This window comes from Seriola lalandi, unplaced genomic scaffold (assembly GCF_002814215.2).
Source record: "Seriola lalandi dorsalis isolate HSWRI2012SDOR001 ecotype SW California unplaced genomic scaffold, Sedor1 jcf7180002054346, whole genome shotgun sequence".
Lineage (NCBI taxonomy): Eukaryota > Metazoa > Chordata > Actinopteri > Carangiformes > Carangidae > Seriola > Seriola lalandi.
Window position 1 is genome coordinate 464906 of NW_019524899.1, and position 14724 is coordinate 479629.

Genomic DNA, 14724 nt, shown 5'->3' on the forward strand with positions numbered 1-14724 from the left:
AACGGGGAAATATCTGACAAAACACAGCTAAATATTAACATTCAAGCATACTGGCTGCTTGTAACTAATATAATTATTGGTTAACCTGGTGCAGCAGACATCTAACAGGCTTTCCAACTGACTAACAATGAAAACTTGACATTAACACTGCTGCTGTTAATTGGTCCTAATTAGCATAACAAGTGCTAGTAGTCCACAAAAAGGGTCCAATTATCCTAGTAAATGACAGACAAACAAGGAGTTATGTTAATATATGACTTACAGTTTGATGTAGGAACATTAACGAACGTAGTAACACCAGTACTGGGACCTTATTTCAGCGCCCCCAAAAAACTTTACGCCCTCCATTAAGTAGACTGCAACTACAGCAGGTGGAACATACCATTCCAAAAAGGGGGTAGGAATAGTCCAAGTGATGCTGGCTTTAGTAATATAATGTCTTTAAAGGATGGTAAAGGAATTAAAAGTGTGTAAGAAATAAGGATAAATTTGTGAAGTTTGATTAAAGTTGCATGATGCAAACAAATGTAGGACTTCCAACCCTTCTAACTCTAGCATGACGCGGGTGGAGTTTGTTGTAGCCGTTAACTGAAGACGCCTTCAACAACTTCACCGTATCGGTAAATTTTGGTTACGTTTATATCGGTTTATATGCTAAAACAAACGACAAATCAATATGGAGATAATAAAAAGAGGGGGCACCCGGATTTGAACCGGGGACCTCTTGATCTGCAGTCAAATGCTCTACCACTGAGCTATACCCCCAATGCATTTGCAATGGATTATGCTATCTTTTTATTTTTATGAATAATATCTGTGGTCCGTGTATTCGGTGGAGTTTATATTTCATTTTTGTGTACCACCGCACAACAATGCATATTAACACACCGAGTCTATTGTTAAACCATAATGTAGCATTTCGCTAACGTTCACATTGAAGACAAGATGGGTGACGGAGATGTTATTTAACTCAGTGTCCGGCAGAGACCGCCAACTAGACACATTTAAACCGTGTGCATCAAATGTTACATCTAATTTACAGTTTGTTCAACTATTTATTTGTCATCGATGTGTCTACTTTTTACTTTTGCCGTTTAATTCATTATTTCTGACCTGGTTACTATTACAGAGGCGTTTCAGACCAGATATACACTTCATAATGGGTTTGTATTAACTTAGTCTTGGTTTTCAGGGGGAGACAACCTCTGTTTTTACTTCCCCCTAAACTATAGTTTCGTGGCCATGTACACTAATTACAGAGCCAATCCTTAATGCATTTTAATTGGTATTCCCTTACTTTGTGGTATCATTTGTGTCTCCTTTTAAGGTTATTACGGATTCCCCCTAATGCATTTTATGCTACTTCAAGGTGCTCCGCAGAACCCAGTAATTCATAAACTTAAAGTGGAATGTGTAAATACTAACTCAATACTGAACAACAGGCAGCCACTTGCTGTGGTTTCACACGCTTTATCTTAAGTTATGAAAAATGTTGGATGAAATTGAAACTGTATCAATATAGAGCTTTCGATCAAATTTAGATTCTGGGTCATTTTAAGGATTTAAAGTATGAATTAAGTTAACAGCAAAGCGCTCTACATGACAATTACGCAACACCTAACTACCACTAAAGGTCTTTGACCTCAATACTATCTACATGCTATTTCGACGCCAGTCTGGTAGTTCTGCAAAAACACGACAAGTAAATGGTCCTATATCTGACTGTTTCTGACGGAACTTGAATGCGTCACACTGCACGCTTGACTCCTCCTCGCCTTGAGGTCGCCTCTGTATATTAATTGAAGTGCCTGAAGGCGAAGAGGACGGTTCGTGTCCCAGTTGCTCATCACAGCCTGTAGTTCACCTCTGAAACCGTTTTATCCTTTTTTTTTGTTTTGTGAGGAATCCCTACGCCACCATGAATCCGCCCTGTGGAAGATGCAAGAAACCAGTTTACCCCACAGAAAAAATAAACTGCCTTGATAAGGTAAGGTGACACAGGACAAACCCCATTCACTGATCAGAATATTTTCCCAAATGACACAAAGATTTAGCCTTTTATATTACTATTATACATTTTGTAGATTTAAAAAAAAAAAAAAAAAGTTTTATGCTTTAGTCTTGCAAAATTCTCACATCAAATGACACTTGATTAATTTTTTGCTGAAAGTTGTCAGTATGCTTTAAAATATTGTCAGTACTAAAGAGGTATAGGTCTTTTTCTCCTTGACTTGTACTTTCATGTCACTGACTGTTTTGCAAAACCACTTGTTATTGTTACAATTTAATTGAAAAATGTTGTATTTTTGTTTTTGTTCTTAATGAAACAGTATCACCTCTGTGATTCTTTACTATTATATGAAACTGTCTGGCTTGTTCACGCATAAATTATATAAACATACTGCATATACACAAAAAAGAGACGCAAACACACACATTGGTCAGAAACCCTTAAAAGTTACAAAAAGGATATAGCAGATAGCGTGTTTTTTTGTCTTTATTGTCTGTAACAGCAAGATCTGATAATATATCTGTAACAGATAAAGAAAAATCGCAGTCTAGGTTAATTTAATCAATTTAAGGAAACAATCAAAGCGGAATAACCTGATTTCACAGAGCTGGATTACTCACCATTGTTTTGAAAGTCTGATTTCCTCTCAGATATTGAATGTACCACAAAGGTCACACAGTGAACCACACTACAAAGTGTTTCTTCTATGCACAATAAGGTGTATGGGTAACAGATAGTTATTCAGATATTACAATTATATTATGATTTATGTTTTTGCATAAACAGCAAAACGCCTTTCATTTTAAAACAGGCCAAAGTTGTGGAATTTGGATTAAGGAATTTTAGACATTTCTCACAGTAAAACCCTGACAAAATTGCTCAATTTTTTTATTTTGTGGCACTAAGATGTTTCCTTCAGGTGACCACATGATTTTTGGATATTAACTCAAACAAGTAAATCATGTAGAACAGTTTCCTGGGGTAGTCAGGGTACAACAAAACAAACCTTGATCCAGTCATTGCCAGGACACAGGTTTTAATATACATCTAAATTTCCATTATTCATTCCCATATTGTAATTTTGCAATGTAACCGTCTCTTATTGGCACTTGTTCAGTGCAGCTGTGCTCTCAGGGATTTTCCCACTGTGTCCTGTCTTTTTTTCTTAGCTGATACCATGTGCATCAATTTAAACCATCAGCAAAACCAAAAGAATTCTGTAGTGGCCGATTAATGGGTCACCACAGGCCTCCAGGATGTTTATTTTGTAATCAATAGAACATCATTTTGTTGAACTCAGTACCACATTTAATATTTCTTCACATTTAATCTCTGGCTCTTTGCTCTCTGTTTCTCTGCAGTATTGGCACAAAGGTTGTTTCAGCTGTGAGGTATGCAAGATGGCCCTGAGCATGACGAACTACAAAGGATTTGACAAGAAGCCTTACTGCAGTATGTGAGTGTTTACACCTCACTGACCACCACATTATTGAAATCATTAAACATCAAGTGACCGGAAAGCATCCGATTAAGAGAAAGCAGTTCTGAATTATCTTGCAGGAGTGACCAAGAGGGTAACGTTTCATCATAACACTGTGACCACAAAATTAAAATATTCAGTATTATAAATCTAATCACATCTATTATTTGTCCTTTTTCTGTAAAAGCCTAAGTTCTTTTAATTTTCTAGCTGAAGTTTTCATTGTTGGGAGGTTTTGGTCGTTTCATCACGAGTAAATATTTATTTCCAAGACACACAGATGGGCAGTGGAAGCTGGAGTGTGCGAAGGTGACGGAAAAGGGAAGTGTGAACAGACAGACTGAATCATGTGATCCCAACAATTCTTCAGTGTCACCTTAGATGTCTGTCCATGTCCAGAACAGACCTCAGTCCTGAGATTTTTACACATTTGTGACTTGGAGGCTATTTTACTATTTTGCTATTTTTCTAGCAAATACTAAACAAAAATTAATGAACATAAAGTGTGTTAAGTTCAAATGAAAACAGGGCACATCTCAGGTTTAAAAAAAAAAAAGAATAAACCTACATGCATTTCTACAGGGGTCCTGGATCTTACAACAGCAGCCAGATCATTCCTATGTGCCTTAAAAATAGTAGTAATAATGATGATAAAATGAAGAGGAAAAACACCAATAGTTGAGATATTATATTGTCAGATTCAAAGTGGTAAGAAATGTGACAAATGATCAAGTTTAAATACATTATAATATATTTCAAGGTTTGTAAACACAAAAGTTCCCAATCTTTTTAGCTTGTGACACCATAAAACAGAGCAGCCCCTCTTCATCCAATGCCCAGTTTCAACCAAAGATTGATTTTTCTCCCCTTTATGCTTTTTTATTTGAATAGATGTGAAATAAAAAGGATTTATAAGAAGAAAAGCAAAGATTAGAGGAAGTCTGAAAACCAAAAATCATAATGTTAATCTCAGTTTCTAGCATTGACCTGTTGAAAACAATATTTTGGTAAATTTGAGCAAAAAAAAGAAGAAAAAAGTTCTTATCCGCCTTTTTTCTGTTGGTTTCTGAACACAACCGCACTGTGTGGTACACTGTAATTATGTGAAAGAGATGGAGACATTTAAACATTTTTGTTGCTCTTGCGTTTGCTTCCAGGCATTACCCCAAAACCTCCTTCACCATAGTGACCGACACCCCCGAGAACCTGCGTCTCAAACAACAGAGCATGCTCAACAGCCAGGTGAGACCCCAGGATCAGTCCTATCACTCGCCTCTGTCACTGCTATCACCCCTGCTCAGCCTCTGCTGTCTCTCACTGCCACAGATAGTCGTCCTAATCTCGTTGCGTCATCATGACTCGGTGTATCGTCTGTCTCCTCCACTCAGCTCTCTATCTGTCTCACAGCAGGAGACGAGGACGCACCTCTCGGCTCTGCACTCGTGACAATTGGATTCCTTCGATTAAATCAAATGAGCCCTTTGACCAAATAGCAAAGAGAGAGAATGCCAGTTTAACTCTGCTGTGAAGATTTGAGACTGAGCGACCGTGACCGAATCTGAGCTTTATACAGTGAAGATGTTCCTGCTGAGTGATCACAAAGTGGACAGTATTTTTAAAAACACTGGTCTCTCATGTGGCACCGGCTCAACTCGGCCTCCTTGGCTGCCTTCACTGTTCTTAAGCTCTAATCTACTCGCACTGTTCACGCCAGCAACTTAACCTGATCAAAGGGATGAGTCCTGCATGTCACGCAAAATTAAAGAGATTCCTTTACAGTTTGAATTTTACTTTAGGGAAAGAGGGCAAAGACTTTCTGCCCCTGCAAAAGGTAGAAAAGTTTTCATTCTGAAACTGAGGTCATCAGGAGTCTGTGTTCTGGTAAGGCTGCATTTCTGCAACATCACCTGTGTTTGTGGAACAGAAAGTTAAAATCTGCGGAGAAGAATGAATACTGCATGATAACTGTTGAACAAACACTACCAGTCAAAAGAAAGTGTGTCCAAACTGTGTGGTATACGTGCAGCCTGGCCTGCACAGAAGTACCGGCCCTAAACTGTTGTTCTCCAAGAAAACCTGTGATAAAAGGAACCTGCTTTTAGTGTGCAATTTGAAATTGCAAATTCAAAAATGACTAATGAAATCACATGAAAAAAACTCAAATGTAACAAAAGAATTTATACGCTTGCACGAGGTGGTTTTTTTTCAAACTATTCAACCAAGCAAAATTGAAATGGGAACACTTTTCCGCATTCAAGTCGTGGCGCCTTGGACGCACCTAGGCCTCAGGGACCCAGTTCCAACCGAGAGGCAGATGCTGGAAATCTGTCATCAGGTTTAAGTGGACACACAAAGAAACAAAACCACATGTGTTAAATATCAGCACAGTATGTGATGGGAACCGCGGCTGATACATTTACCCATCCAGCGAGCACAGAACCCTTCTGTATGGAGACACTAAAAGGAGATGGAGCTCTTTACTAATGGGAATTAAAAGTATTTCAGGAGCCAAATGATTTTCACGAAACAGTGAAGTCACTTTTTAAAACATTCACATGAATCTCATTTTACCTTTACGCTGTTTTTGTTGGACGCCACCACTCTAACGGTCTATTTTTGGGTAAAACCATTTGAAACCATCATGTAACATAACTATGTCACTATGCTGCACGATTGTTATGATAAAATCATGATCAAATTTACACCGAAAGCCGTTTCCTCCTCCTCTCTCTGTCCTTTCCTCTCATCTCGTCCAACCAACCCTGTTCATTGTTTATAACCATAAAAGTCTCGGCAGTCAAGCTCTCTCACTGAGACAGCATATCCCTCATAGCAAGAACATGACTCACTTGTGTGTGCATGAGTGTGTGTGTGTGTGTGTGTGTATGTGCAATGTGTGGGGATCTCAGATTTACTTTCAAATAAACATTTCGGCGTTGTTTAATGTTGCAAGTGTTTCCCGCAGGCATGAACCTACAAGGAAGTTTGACAAACAGCTGTTTAAAGGACAGCATGAGTGTGTTTATGTGTATTTGTGAATCAGGTTTAGCAGGAGGGTGCGTGCAACCCAACAACATCTAACCTTATAATCTAAGTTGTGGTCCCTTTTTAAGAAGTTAACCTCAGGCGTCTTTCTAAATCCCTTTGTCTAATTTTAAATTGAACAATAAAGTTTCCTGAATCCTGATGAATTACAAATTTACAGGCGCTCTATAAGGAGGACTTTGAAAAGAACAAGGGGAAAGGTTTCAGCGTGGTGGCCGACACTCCAGAGATGCAGAGAGTGAAGAAGACACAAGACCAGATCAGTAATGTACGCCTGGTTCACCTCGAAAACCGCTGACCAGATAAAAAAGCCTAATAACACTAAACCTCAACTTCAGTCCTTTGTAACGTCTCCACAGTCATAACAATCAATCCATCAACTTTAGTTCTAGTTGCAGCTTTACTATGTGATGTCTTTCCAGCCTCTAACTGTGTTTCTGTTTATGTGTCTGCATGTCTGCAATCGCTTCCAGAAAAATCTCTCTCTTTACACTTAAACTTGTTTGCTAAATCCTTCTCAAGTGTTTTTCATCTGATGCTGCATTCAGGTTGTGTCGGATTTTTTGGTTGCTGACTGACTGATCAAAGCAGCCTCCAAGTGCAGTTGTTGCCAACCTGTAAAATAAGACCCCACAAATAAGAAATTGACAGTTTTTGCTTAAAATTATATTTTATTTTTCTGATTTTTTTTTCCAATCTTTTGTTTGTTCCTGTGAAATAGCGTAACATTTTATCTCTTCGGGCCTCTAAAAAATTATTAAAGTGAAACTGTCTTAGAAATAGGAAATACATTTTTTATTGACTGCTCACAATTCACAGACATGCCTCCTGTAACAAGGAGATTGCAAGTAGACTTGGCTTCATATTGAAGAGTTACAAGCAAAAAGAGTGGGAAACATCAAGGTGACTCTTACTTAGCAGCTTGTAACAGCGAGATTCACCTGATCCATACACAATGAATGCAGCTCATCACTCCATATTTTCAGCTAAAATGCAGATTATAATCATGCATGAATCAGAAACATGACAAATATAATTAAACCGTCTCCCTCAAATTGTGCCTCCCATGCCTGTATGCTAAGTATGGAGCTAAAGGCAGCAGCCACTTAGCTTAGCATGGCGTAAAGACTGCAAAAGAGGGGGAACCTGCTAGCCTGGCTCTGTCCGAAGGTAACTACCAGCACCTCTAAAGCTCAAGTAAACTAGTTTAACTAATTGGATGTAACATTAATTAAAGAGCTGCAGATCTGCTGTTAAGTGGATATTGCAAAGAACCAGGCTACCTGTTTCCCCCGTTTACAGTATTTATATGTATTTAAGTTAAGCTAAATAGCTGCTGCCTTTAGCTACACGTTGTACGGCCATGGGAGTGGTATTAATCTTCTCATCTAACTCTCAGCAAGGACGCGAATAAGCGTATTTCCCAAAATACCCAAACTATTCCTCTAAAATAACATCTTTTTTTTTTTTTTTTTTTTTTTAATATATTTCAATAAATTTTCAGGCTCTTTACAAGGAGGACTTTGAAAAGAGCAAGGGGAAAGGTTTCAGTGTGGTGGTCGACACTCCAGAGATGCAGAGAGTGAAGAAGACACAAGACCAGATCAGTAACGTAAGTGCGGTCCCACTAACAAAAAAAATATTTTCTCATTTCTGGTTGTAATTGTGCAGATTCTTTGCATTTGACAGCGTGTTCACATCATAACTTCAAATCCGCTGCTCTGAAGAGAAACTCTTCCTTAGTCTAACTAACACAGTGAAACATCTGGTCGATATCAGACTGTAATAACACTTTAAAAACAAAGGGAAAGCAGAGTGTTTTTTTTCTGTAAGGGCCAGATTGCAAGCAGCACTTCTACTGATGTGAAAGGAGTCAGTACAACAGTAAGAGCAGGACTGTAGTTTTGCAGCCTGGTACAGTCGGCAAGCATAAAGAACAAACTGCTCCAGACAGCAGTGAAGGATGTCAGAGTACGATCCTGCAGAGACACACAGGCGCATTTCAGACATTTCTCCTCGTCCACTGAGCAGCAGCTGCCCTATATGGTCAAAGTCTCTCAGATGTGGACACAAAGTGAACGTCCGCTCTCTGCTGCGCGCGCACACACACACACACACACACACACACACACACACACACACACACACACACACACACACACACACTCACACTGGGAGACACATGCATACCAAACTGAAACACACAAACTTTCTCTTTTCTCTCTCATGAGAGCAGCAGTTGCAGAAAGGAATGACGGGTGATAAGCTGCATGTCAAAAGGCCAAAATCTAGCAACTTATTTTTCCACAGCTTGTATCTTTCTGTCTTTCTTACTGTGTGTTTCTTTCTTTCTTCCACCCATCCCTCCTTTTTTTGTATCTCCCTGTTTTTAAGTCCCTCTCTCTCCTCCACTCTTTTTCCCACAAATTTCTCTCTCTGTTTGCGCCTCTTGAGGTCTGTTGAGGACACAGGAGGCTGCTCCTTCTTTTCCTTAATCAACATCCAGTTTCCTCTTCCATCCCCTGAAAGCTGGAAGCATTCACTTCATTTTAGAGAGCTCGGGTCATCCTCTCTGTCTCTATGTCCCCTGGTGGACTTAATGCATGTTGCACAAACATGTCACTGCTGGAGTTTCTCTTTACCGAGATGTGAAAAGTAATTATAGTTTAAAAGTGTGACTCATAGATTATCCCAGAGCATAGCAAACACAGTGTCTTTTGTTTAGAATAGAGAAAATAAACAAAAATGGAGCTGCATTCAAGCTATAAGACAAAAATACGAGTAACAATTCACAGTGAAAAAACTCCCACGTCAGTGAATGCCACAGAAAACCAGCCAAAATATAATCGTGGATAAATATTCTCATTACATATTCTCATGTTAAAGCTCATCAGCCTTGTCTTATGATGTCTTTATATTCAATGATAAATAGAAGTCCAAAAGAGAGGTCCCTGTACACATACGTTTTAGACATTAATCCTATTTGTTAGTCAATTCAAGAATAGAAAAAAAAGTGTGTCTTTGCTTTTTGCATTTTCAAAAGTCACACTCAACAAACACAGCTGCTCTTTGGAACCAAAGGCCACAACAAATGCAAACAGGAAATGAATAAAATCAGGCATCCTGAGTCCTGAGTGTAATAAAAACTGGCACCAGCTTTCGTCAGGGTGAATGACACATTTCTATCGGTGCTTTTCATCTTTTTCTTTCTGTAAAGTTTTATTGTAAGATGAGGAATGAAAGTGCTCCTCACATGAAAACTTGAAACAGGCAGAGGAGGTTCTTCAGCTGTTTGACTGTGAGAAATGTCCTCCCTACTAAAACTGTTGCCTCTTCAAATCCTCATCATCTCTCAGCACCACCTCCTAAAATGGTGAGCTCACAGTGGGAGACCTTCAGGGTCGGCCGTTCAGCTCCAGAGTATTGCGCCTTCATGTGGATTTAATATGTGTGTGCAGATAAAGTACCATGAGGAATTTGAGAAGAGCAAAATCCGAAGTGACGCACCTCCTCCCGAAAACAGACAAGGTGAGACACATCCTGGTACATTTTAAAACATAGTCTTAATAACCCAGATTTACCATTGTATAACTGTCTTAATGTGTGTGTGTGTGTGTGTAGACTACGAAGAGCAGCCACCCAACCCTGAAAGATTCAGGCAGCCAGCCGGACAAGTGCACCCTGCTGCTGTAGCACCACCTAGTGGAGCGGTAAGGCTAGTACATAAACACACTGTTGCCTGAATTTGTGTGTTGTGCTGGGGTTTTTATTTCAATATAAATTTTATGTTTTTATTCTTAACTGCATTTTCAGTCTTTTACATTTATTTATATTTTGTTATATTGCATTTATTGGATTATTTACATGTATTTATTTAGTTTGATGTTTGATAATAGTTTAGCTTTTTAGTTTTTGTTCATATACAAGTCTTGGGATTTAATGATACCCACAGTGTGTGTGTGATACTGTGCATCTGTGTGTTGCGTGAATGTGGTTTGAGTGTCTGCCAACTGTCAAGAGTGTCAACTGTTATGAGTGTGTTTATGCCTCCACTAGGGAAATTCAGTGCAAAGTAATCAGTTTGAACTTTGTGTGCTCTTCATATTATGCAACATGTCTGTGTATGTGTGTGTGTCAGAAGCGTTACCAGGCCATGTACAGCTACACGGCAGCAGAGGCAGATGAGGTTTCTCTCCTGGAGGGGGATGTGATCCTGGACGTGGAGCCCATAGACGAGGGGTGGGTGTTCGGATGCAACCAGCGCACAGGGCAGCGGGGAATGCTCCCTGCTAACTACGTCCGACCTGTGTGAAGCAAACAGACATTAGGCCGTCCGTTTCCAGCATGAGCTACCCTGTGAATCTTCTGTCACCACCTACAATCAGGCCTCTTCTCGAAATTACCTTTTGCAAATGAAAAAAAAAAAAATAGCTGTTCAAAAAAAAAAAAAAATCTTCCCTGCCTGGTCCTGCTTTGGTTTTCAGATATGTTATGGGTTCCTGAAAAATTAGGTTTTATGTTATAGAAACTAGGAGGAAAGCAGAAAGAAAAACAGAGGAAATAAAAAATTATTAACTACAATACTTCACACGTATAATTTTATCTTTCTCAGGTAATATTTACCTTTTTATGTACAAGTGCAGCCTTAGCTTTGGACTGACTAACAGATGCAGTTACTTGTCAAATCAGTGTGTAATGTCCTGTTTGTATCACTAACTGCTTGTAATTCCCTTAAAATGCTTGTTTGATATATTGAATAAGAGAAACTCATATTAAATCCTTTTAAGCTGATTCGATTAAATAAAATGTAACCTGTTAATTAGTTTTTTGAAGCTGAGACAGTTTCTTTACTGGATTCTACTGTATTGGTCATTGTGGAAATAAGCACCAAACTAAAAATACAACATACCAATACCTTTATTCAAAAACATCACTACACAATGTAAAATTTTACCTAAATCAAGCTTTGTTGTTTAAAATAAGACAAACACTTTATTTACAAACGATATTTCCTTAAGTTAAAACAATGAAACTTTAGCACCATGTTTTTTTTTTTCAAATCATTACAAATATTCCTGACACAAAAAAAGTAACAGTTTTGTAGTAACTGACTGGCTCAGAAACACGTCTCTAAAAAAAAAACAAACAAAAAAAACAAAAAAAAAAAAAAAAAAAAAAAAACAGTCGTCCTCAAGCTGTGAAGATTGGCTTCGTGTTGGAGAAAAAGGCCACTCGCTTATCAACTCTGCTCCTCAGCTTCGAAGGCAGCCAGTTCAGCCGCTTCCCAAACAGCTCCGGTTTTTTCCCCATGAAGTCCTCACACAATCTAGGGATTGGAAATCAAAACGCACAGCTTGTTCAGATGCTCCAAAACTACTTTTAAAAAAACACATTCAGTGTCATTAAAAACTGAGTAACTGTAACCCTGCTCTGACAGGGACCTGTTTATCCGACATGCTCTGCTGCACACAGGTGGATGTTGGTCTATCTGTAGGTTGCAATATTTTCATTGTCCTTAATTTCAGAGGTGTTTTTGCCGAGTCATAATTTCTGTAAACTCATAAATAAATAAATCAATGAAATAGCATTAAATATATCTACATTCAGACGCTCGTACAATGATGTCTCATCAGTCTGTGCTATTTCAGTGCACTGCAGAAGTTATTTTGTGATCATGTGTGGCAATTTACACACATGGCAGTTTTTTCAGGTTCATCCAGCTCTAACCATCAATATCATTTATGAGACTGCTGTGAAAAATTAGGATTAATCCTCTGTAAACTGATTGTTTTCACTGAATATAAATGGAAAACCATTAAACTAGGTTGAGATGTTTTACTTTGGACCAAAGTTCTGGACCAACCAATAAGTGGACCAACAATAAAATGGTCCCATTAAAGCAAACTGCTTATTATCAAGTGTTTTAAGGTGGATTTAGGGATGGTATTGTCTGTCCGTCTGTTTGTCCACCACCTTGTTCCAGACTAAAATATGTGCCATCATTTCGATCAATTGTGATTCAATTCCTGTTCTCCAGAGGATGAATCCTAACGACTGGTTTTCCTGTGGACAGCTACTGGATGGATTTCTGTGAAATCTGGTGAGCATTTGGCTCAAAGCTCTGCTGTGTACGGCTTCACAGAGCTGATAGCGTGGCCACACACACACACACCTCTCTTGTTTTTTTTTGTTTTTTTACGAGCTTCCTGCCACACGTCGTCCCTCCGAGGTTTCCGGTTTCCTGAAAAGTGCAATCTGCGAAGCTAAGCATCCACAGAGCCTTAACTTTTAAACTCATCTGATACCTTTAACCTCACTGATTGAATAACACAAATGTACAAAAAAAAGTCCACTGGTTGGTAAGAAAGTGCTCAAAGGGTCAAATGAACACCACCAACATTTTAATCTCATCTGAGAAACTTTAATCCGACCATGTCACATAAACAGCCTATTGCCTACCATGCATAGTATAAAGTTAAAGCTCATTAACATAACACCATGTCTGTTGTACGTGAGCTGGCACACAGGTCCAGCACACAGGTCCAGCAGGGAGCCGTGCAGCTCAGAGCGAGAGTGTTTAATGGGTCTCTGTGGACTTTGTTAAAACTGCTTAATCATGTGTGAACGGAGAGAGGACATGCAAACAAGCTCTCACACGTAGCCAGTGTACAAGATGTACAGTAACCAGAAATGCTTTTGGAGCACAAAAGCCACAGTGTCCCACTGAACACGTAACACAATATCAAGTTGGTCTTTGTATTCTCAGCTGCACGTGTGGATCAGAAATAAATTAAAAAAAAAAAAAAAAGAAGGTGAGGTTCATCCTACCTGAAGAGGGAGTACGGCTGGGTCTGGAAGATGATCACGTCTCTGCAGTGATGTTGTGATGGAGCCCTAAGAACAGCCACCTGATGACGAGAGGATTGACAATAATCACGATAGAAAAATTACATTTATCCATCGGGTCTATTGATCCACTGCTGTGGTCCAAATGTCTCAACAACTACTTGATGGATTACCATTAAATATTGCAGACAGACAGACAGACGTGATTCCCAGAGGATGAATCCTACTGACCCCTGGTGACGCCCTGACCTTTCCTCTAACGCCACCATGACGTCATCATGTCGTTTTGTTTTTAGTTAAATATCTCGACTATAAGTGAATTGATTGCCGTGATTGATTAGACATCAATATTACACCCTCTAGACCACAGCATGTTTGCGTTGTGATGTCACTAGCATGGCTATAGGAACCGAGTCTTTTTTCAGATTATGGGGATCTTGATTGATTTGAGATTATTTCTCAGCGCGGCAACATTTTCACACCCTTCATCTGAACATGTTCGTGTGCACACGTGTCCTGCTCCGACCTCACCGACGGCTTTGTAAACAGTTGCTGGTTCCATGTGTGAAGTCATTACAGTACCACATAAGTGAACCTTTGAGCCCCTAAACCACTTAAGATTTTATTATGTAACAGTTTTAGTCTATAATTAGTTCACTCAAGGAAAACATACAATTCATAATATTACAGAGGGAACGGGCTTTAAAAGGCACCAAGCTGCAGAATCCTACGGGGGGGGGGGTAATGCTGCAACACCATGGAACTAAAAATAAACTTGTAAAATAAAAGCTATAATTTAAAGTACTGTTAGAGGTTAATTGCTAAATCCATTACAAAAAAAGGCATTTACAAAATTGCTCATTAAAGTGGTAACTGAAAAAGAAAGAAAACTGAGAAGCTTTCCCATCACATACCGAGTCCATGAGGATGCAGAGGTTACTGCTTCCGCCGAACACAACAACATCGTCGTCGTTTCCCAGGCACGCGGTGTGACAGACCCTGAGGAGGAGGAGGACGACGACCATGGCTTTGCATCATTTTATCGTTTTTTTACTTTTGGACCAGACACATTTATGACACTCATGAATGAACTACCTGGGCTTGTCCTTGTGTGGGTGTGTCATCTTGGTCCACTCTCTTTTAACCGTGTTAAACTGCCAGGCATCGTCTAGAGGGAAGAGGTCAGGGATAAAGTAGAGATTAAACAAAACAGGGAGGATTTTCACATCTCTGGGAAAACAAAACCACTTCACGATGACGATATCTTTTGTTTCTTGGAGATGCATTAAAAGACATGTCCTTCAACCCTGTGCATATTTTTGCAGGGCAGATGGGGGTGGGG

At 39.2% G+C, this 14724-nt stretch overlaps 2 protein-coding genes and 1 non-coding gene across 4 annotated transcripts in view; 1 reads left to right on the forward strand and 2 right to left on the reverse strand.

Moving 5' to 3' along the window:
• Nucleotides 1–693: 693 nt before the first annotated feature.
• On the reverse strand, nucleotides 694–765 carry trnac-gca (transfer RNA cysteine (anticodon GCA)). Its single transcript has one exon. It is a non-coding gene; the product is annotated as a tRNA-Cys (tRNA).
• Nucleotides 766–1813: 1048 nt separating this feature from the next.
• Nucleotides 1814–11358, forward strand: LOC111656161 (LIM and SH3 domain protein 1-like). 2 transcript variants are annotated; one of them, XM_023407764.2, is made up of 8 exons: nucleotides 1814–1987; nucleotides 3373–3467; nucleotides 4649–4733; nucleotides 6697–6804; nucleotides 8041–8148; nucleotides 9995–10064; nucleotides 10158–10246; nucleotides 10675–11358. In XM_023407764.2, exons 1-8 carry the CDS (start codon nucleotides 1919–1921, stop codon nucleotides 10846–10848), a joined length of 798 nt encoding a protein of 265 aa, XP_023263532.1. In that variant the 5' UTR covers nucleotides 1814–1918; the 3' UTR covers nucleotides 10849–11358. The 2 variants fall into 2 exon arrangements, with proteins under 2 accessions (XP_023263532.1, XP_023263533.1); XM_023407765.2 differs by lacking the exon at nucleotides 6697–6804.
• Nucleotides 11359–11435: 77 nt separating this feature from the next.
• LOC111656160 (kelch domain-containing protein 1-like) overlaps nucleotides 11436–14724 on the reverse strand; it is an 8370-nt gene continuing 5081 nt past the window's right edge. Inside the window, exons 10-13 of the mRNA XM_023407762.2 lie at nucleotides 14478–14550; nucleotides 14297–14381; nucleotides 13365–13444; nucleotides 11436–11862 (exon numbers count right to left, since the gene is read on the reverse strand). Coding sequence (XP_023263530.1) covers nucleotides 11727–11862; nucleotides 13365–13444; nucleotides 14297–14381; nucleotides 14478–14550 — 374 coding nt within the window. The 3' untranslated portion in view covers nucleotides 11436–11726. The remainder of the gene's footprint in view (nucleotides 11863–13364; nucleotides 13445–14296; nucleotides 14382–14477; nucleotides 14551–14724) is intronic.

What these genes read in the sequence shown, in the direction of transcription:
- LOC111656161 (XM_023407764.2), top strand. Translation starts at nt 1,919, where the DNA reads ATGAATCCGCCCTGTGGAAGATGCAAGAAACCAGTTTACCCCACAGAA. An exon ending in AGAGCATGCTCAACAGCCAG is followed by an intron (nt 4,734 to 6,696) that starts GTGAGACCCCAG and finishes ACAAATTTACAG; the next exon opens with GCGCTCTATAAGGAGGACTT. An exon ending in CACAAGACCAGATCAGTAAT is followed by an intron (nt 6,805 to 8,040) that starts GTACGCCTGGTT and finishes ATAAATTTTCAG; the next exon opens with GCTCTTTACAAGGAGGACTT.